Genomic DNA, 6,611 nt, shown 5'->3' with positions numbered 1-6,611 from the left:
TGGAGTCGCGGTGGCCGGTGACTGACCTCCAACTGTCAACCGCACCACGTCACGTCGCCAGCACGTCAGCGCGCAGTAGGCGGCCCGACGCCACGCGTTCGGCGCGCTGACCGGTGGCTGGGGTGGGGGGGGGGGGGGGTGCGCTAGCGCTCAGCGCCCCTGGGTGGGGCTCACTGACCCGGCCCCCGGTGTGATTGCCAGCTACGAGGAGAACCAGGAGCGACGCAGCGTGACTGTGCCGCTCGAGCGCCCGGCGCCGGGCACCGCCGACTACCAGGTGCTCTTCAAGTTCACGTGTATGAACACGTGCGTCGGTGGCATCAACCGCCGCCGATTGATGGTGGTGTTTACGCTGGAGGAGATCGAGTGAGTGGGACAGGCATTGGCGGCGTGGCGGCCCCGTGTCCGCGAGGAACACGGGGCCGGCCATGTCTGTGTCTGGTTTTGTTGTGCACCTCAGTCCTGGATTCGTGAGCCAACCCTCAGCAAAGCACTCCAGGAGTTTTGCGCTCATGTGCTCTGTGCGGCCATGTTGCGAGATAGGAGGGGAGCGGAACTGATGGCGTAATGCAGTAAAGTTTTGCATCGAAGCTGGAGGATGGCGTCAAAAAGGTTCGTGACGTTTGCACTGTTTCCTGGACAGCGAAGTGGTCCGGGTGTTATAGTCTCGTCTTCTGTCGAGATAAATGTCTGTATGGCGTAAGTGATCCGTTGTGTTCCTCTCCATGGCGGCGTTAGCGCAGCTCCATTCACTGCGCCCGTAGTCGGCCACGCGTTTCTGACGCGCCCGAAGCAATCGTTCCACCCCACGTTTTTCGCGTTAGTAGCGACTGGTGCCTGAGCGTATTCGGCGTGAACCGGTGACCCACCGTCCGCGCGTGGCCGTCGGACTGCGTGCCGGCGCTCACCGGACCGCTGTCCTCGCAGCTCGGGCGTCGCGCTGGGCCGCCAGGCGATAGAGGTCAAGGTGTGCCGGTGCCCGCATCGCGACTGGCGCGCCGACGAGAAGCGCCGCGGCCAGCAGTTGAAGGTGCCGGTGAAGAGGCGCCGCGAGCCGTCGCCGGGGCCCGGCGGCCAGCGCGGCCGCTGGATGGTCGAGGTGAGCGCGGCCGGGCGGCCTGGGCGGCGGCGTCGCCGGGGCCCGGCGGCCAGCGCGGCCGCTGGATGGTCGAGGTGAGCGCGGCCGGGCGGCCTGGGCGGCGGCGTCGCCGGGGCCCGGCGGCCAGCGCGGCCGCTGGATGGTCGAGGTGAGCGCGGCCGGGCGGCCTGGGCGGCGGCGTCGCCGGGGCCCGGCGGCCAGCGCGGCCGCTGGATGGTCGAGGTGAGCGCGGCCGGGCGGCCTGGGCGGCGGCGTCGCCGGGGCCCGGCGGCCACCGGCCGCTGGATGGTCGAGGTGACGCGGCCGGGCGGCCTGGGCGGCGGCGGCGTCGGGGCCGGGGCGCCCCAGCCAGCGGCCCGCGCGGCAGCGCTGGAACGGCCGCTGGGCGAGCAGGGAACGGCTGATTTGGGAGACCGTGCACTGCGTGGTTCCAGCCGGCTGCTCTGGTGCTGCGGGCTGGCATGTGCTCCGCTGGCGGTCTACTACATCACTTGACCGGTGTTGTATTCACGACTGCAGGAGCTGCGAGGGTTGGATGGCCGGCCGCTGGCGTGTGGACGCTGGCGCCGCTGACCGACGCCTCCGTGCCCGCAGGCCCGCAGCGAGGCCATGTACAACTACTTGGTGGCGGTGCGCGACAACCTGGAGCAGTACGACCGCGACCGCGCTCCGGCTGCCGAGCACGACCCGGTCGGCGACGGCACGCCCGTCACTCTGCGCCGCCAGCCCACCGCGCCCGTCAGAGCCGATCTGGAGTAGGAGCCGCGGGACTGGCGGCGTCACTGTGGCGGCGGAGGGGATGGGAAGGCCTCGGCTCACAGAGATTGAAGCCAGCTCCGCGAGCTCCGTTCGGTGGTGTGATTCGAGAGTGGACATTCTGCGTGCGAATGGGCTGTGGCGATACCCGCGTCTGTAGGCATTTGGAGGGATTCCGCAGGGCGTGCAAGGGCGTGCCTGCGCTATTTTGGCCATAACTCCCTGCATGTGTTATATGACTGCATTTGCATCAGTTTTGTAGATTAGGTTCGTTTGTTCTGCGATTCCAGGATGTCGACATCCTTGATAACGACCGAGTTCGCATGTGCATCGTTGTGTCTGTAGTGTTAACGCAGCAGTCGAAGAAGCGTCATCTGATGGAGATTATTCGGCTGCTTCGAATACGAGGATGACCGAGGAGGCTCTGGGCGATAGTTTTTCTTTATTAGGTGGCCGCCGCGGGCGGCGGCTGTTCGTACTGACTTTGTCATGAATGCGCTTTGTTCAATGGACGGATTCCGTATGGGATTTTTATTCTTGTCTCTTAGTTGCGACATCACGCGCGACGCTTGACCCAGTTGGCCTCAGCAGAGTTCGGTTGCATTTAGTCAATTATCTTCACTTCGCGTGAACAGCTAACTTACTCTAATGTTTTGATATTCAGCGCTATGGCGGCTGCGCCACACTCGAAGCAGTAGCAGAATCTGTTCATCGTTGAGAAATGATCCCATCGCCTGTTGTTACCATCGCCCAAATCCAGAATGAACACCATATTGTGAGCGTGACGTATTTCGACGAACAGTGAAAATCGCGCCTCAGTCCCTGCTGTGCGTCAGAGCTTCGCTGGGCGCGTGGCAAAGCTTCGCTGGGCGCGTGGCAGAGCTTCGCTGGGCGTGCGACAGAGCTTCGCTGGGCGTGCGGCAGAGCCTCACTGGGCGTGCGACAGCCTCGCTGAGCATACGGCGGATCCTCGCTCGCTATCTCTGAAACATATGCTAGAGCCAGGCCGAAAGCAGTATCGGGAGGCTGCCGTAGAAATGCAACAGAACAGCGTAAGAGAACACCGGTGCAGCTGACCTCTCGTGGATGAAACCAGGTCAACTGAGCACCGTGGCAAGCCCACACATCTTCTGGCTTGAGGGGCTTCACCGATTAATTCAGCGATGAGTTCCAATTTCTCTAAAAACACGCCAAACGTTCAAATATTGCACGGGAATATGTAAAATGACGTATTTTTCGAAACATCATGTGACGTTCGAGGTCGTACAGAAGATCAAAGAACGGGAAGGTCATTAGAAGATCGAATATACGGTCAAACACTATGTCACCAAAAATTCACCGGCTTATTGAACTTTTCAAGCATCAGAATTAATATTCACCACCAAGGGAGGCGCCGGCCGTCAAAAACTCCTGAACTTTTAAGGTCACATTTTAATATAAAACTCAGGCTTCAAAAGAAGCGGGATTCCAAGTTACAAAAAAAAATCACTGGCCGATTTCGGCCTTTAGGTACTAGTATAATCACTAGTGCATGGACTAGCGTCATTCAAACAGTTATAAACTATCCAGATCCCCTTTCAATGTGAAGTTCATGCCCAAAGAACGGGGGGCCTCACATCAGGAGAAAAGCTTATTGGTTAATTGAAAATTTTCAAGCATCGCAATATTCAAGAGCGCAGGCACGAATTTGATGTCAGGGATGATCAGGCCTGTCCTCGGTTCAGGGACCTTTGACAAGAGACCGTGTGATCTTTAGTTGGAGTAATTCTGCTCACGCTAGCTGATTGTGTTCGGTGCCTGTCGCGCGTAAAATGCTCACATTGGTGATTTCTCTTCTTCTAAAAGGTAATATGAATTACTTGAGGAAGTCCGGCGAAGGTACTTATTTGTACCTCACTTTGCACGAACAAATTGTACATAAATTGCCTTCTTTGAGACATACAACACACAGTGAGGAATCATGAACGTCTCATGCATTGATTATCATCACACCTTCAAAATATCTTACTAACAATATTTCGCTTGCGTCAAATTTTGAGATTGGCTAGGTCAAAATACCTGTTGACCTTTGGGCTAAAAAAGTCAAACTCCAGATTGGCATCCGAGGCCTCCTTATGCAGCCCCTTTAACCTCTAAATGCCTGTTCGAAGCAAAATTTCACTGATGTTCATCTCAGGTCACCCCGGTCGGAAAAAAATCGTTGATAAGAGCCACAAGTATCTCGGAGATGGATGGCTTCGTTTACAAGGCGTGTGTAAAGAGACCTAGGGGCATGTGTCAAAAACATATTCCAGTGAAACCTCAGGATTAGTTACGTCTAATAACGACACCGGGTAGTGCCACTGTATTGCCGTCAAGACATTATAAGGATATCAATTTTGATCATTCTTGCGTCCAAATTGCGCTGTCTACGCTTTGTAGCAGCATAACGCCCCTTCCCTGCAATCGCGACCACTGTCGAACCACCGTGCGCAACTCTTCTGGTGTTCATAAAAGAACAATTGTGATTGGCCCAGCGGACACCAGCCTGTTGCGGAGATGTGCATTGGCTGAAGTTTGAACTAGTGCTCACATGGATTATGTAATATGTAATATATACCTCCCAAAGCCAAATGTGCCTCGAAAAGAGACCTTGTGGCAGACGCCATAGGGGGCAAGCAAAGCCATAGCACAAGGTTTCGTTGAATTCGCCAAATGATAGCTTTGTGCTTGCATGTCTTTGTGTCTAAAAACTGTTTCAAACTTTCGTAGCAGTTATTACTCAAACGTCTGGAAACGCAAGGCAACTAAAATTCATTTCGTTCATGGTGGTGAACATGGAGTGAAATGACATTTCTCCCGCAGGGTTGCGTGGTTCAAAGCAAAATTGTGAGCTATTCAGGAGGATTTGGAGAAAACGCGCATTACTGCCCCATCACAGGCGTCTGATGCAACAATGAGTGAAATTAAAAACGTGGCATATTCCCTTTTACCTTACATTATCGTATCCGCTTGAACGATTCCACTGGCATGTCTTCGCTGACAGCCATGGCCTGACTTTGACCTGCCATAGGTCAGCGACCTGACCATGTTATCTAATTTCCATGCCTAGAGACCCGTTAGTCAATTGTCTTCAGCTATGCAAAGTTCGGCGCGGTGTAGCGGCATCAAAACCTCGTGGTTAATGTAGCCGGATACTTATTTTCCCATAGACACATGCTGTTCATGTATATAGCTGTGAAACTACCAACACTAGAAAGGCTACGCCGCACCGATCATAAATTATCTTGGAAAACCCTCGGAAGGGTAAGAGACTAAATTGATCCCCGTCCAGAGCGCGTGTTGATACGAACTAGCCTCGTGGAAGTCCTATTAATACCACACGCATTTCCTACAACACAATTACAATAAACTCATCCTCATCGGTGTTTTTACGACCCATTTTTAGCATCTAATGAAAACGTTTGCTTTAAGCCTAAAGTTCACACAGGTTATTCGTAAATGTCACTATTGATGCCATGACAAAACGATAGGTTAACAAATTTGGTACAACACCAAAGTGAGGCCGAAATGCTTCGTGTTCCACTTATGGTCACCAAAAATATTAACTTTTGTGAAGCAGCACTAGTTTGCAAAAGATGGGGGTGCGCACTTTAACCTAATTCAAGGACAAAATAAATTGGGTAGGGTTTATGATTCGGCACGAGGGCTGGCTTCCCAACCCGGTTAGCCCAAGCCTAAACCCGGTATCCGGAATGTAGCCGGATGTTTGCTTCCCCATACAGACGTATATTTCTTGTATATAGCGAGGCCCCCTACCAACACTAGAACTATCCCTCCTCTAGTAACATAAAGTCGTGGTTGCCATCACCACCAAATGCAAAACGTAACAGCTGAGCGGATAAACGGTACAATAATCTTCACACACCTAGGGCCATAAGACACAATGGTTTGTGTGGTTAAGGTCAAAAGCTTTGGAATACGGGTTGACCTAAGCCCCCACGCTGGCCTTGTATCCTCGTTCCCCACAACCAGATGCGTACCGTCTCCCATGACCGTTGACGGTATTATCTATAATTACCAATTTCCCATAGATTAGCGCCTTCGGCGCTTAAGGCGCCGCACCGGCAGTGGATGCGCCTTTAAAGGGGCGCATTCACTTCATGGGGAAGGCGCCTTTCGACCGCCTTCACTGCCGGTCGAAAGAGGCGCGTGTGTCCAGTGTCCCGTGGATCCCCCTTGTGTAACCACTATAACTTAATGCTTGAATTAATACTTTTGTAGCCTACACAAAATTATAAACAAATTCTTGCCTTTCATCAAAATTAAGTGGGCTAAATCCGTGTGAAAAAAAATGGGGGTTGGGTAGGCTGTCGGGCCTTGGGTTCAGCCCCCCCCCCCCAATAATAACAAAAAATGACACCCCCTGGTTTAACGGTTTAAAAGAGAAGCCAATGTGCATGTGCTAAAGATGCGTCATTAATCTCAGTTCATACGCATGGAAGTGCGTTTTATGTAAATCTACTTTAAGTTTTATGTAAATAACTGTAAAGGATGTATATGTTCAGAAAATTGACCAATGGATCCATATACATGCTCATTGTTATGATCAAACACCGTAAGTTTGGAAATCGCCGCTGCGGCCAGCCAGCAAGCATTGAGTGAGATGCCGTCGGGTTGTCAACGGAATAAGAAAATCCAGTAATCGGAGAGGTGCCGCGCACAAGATGATTACAGCTATACAGCAGCGCTGCCAAATCCACATCGTCGCGTTCTT

General features: G+C 53.2%; 1 protein-coding gene across 1 annotated transcript; it reads left to right on the top strand.

Moving 5' to 3' along the window:
- Nucleotides 1-201: 201 nt before the first annotated feature.
- Nucleotides 202-2,629, top strand: LOC119095619 (cellular tumor antigen p53; the record flags this gene model as incomplete). The annotated part of the gene is given in 3 exon segments (XM_037218478.1): nt 202-366; nt 928-1,099; nt 1,694-2,629. Coding segments are annotated over 3 exon segments (502 nt in total), but the record flags the coding sequence as incomplete, so codon positions are not given.
- Between the last annotated feature and the right edge of the window lie 3,982 nt (nt 2,630-6,611).

The sequence above is a fragment of the Pollicipes pollicipes genome, unplaced genomic scaffold (genome assembly GCF_011947565.3).
Source record: "Pollicipes pollicipes isolate AB1234 unplaced genomic scaffold, Ppol_2.1 Scaffold_4219;HRSCAF=4965_pilon_pilon_pilon, whole genome shotgun sequence".
NCBI lineage: Eukaryota > Metazoa > Arthropoda > Thecostraca > Pollicipedomorpha > Pollicipedidae > Pollicipes > Pollicipes pollicipes.
This window is presented reverse-complemented; position numbering and strand designations above follow the sequence as displayed.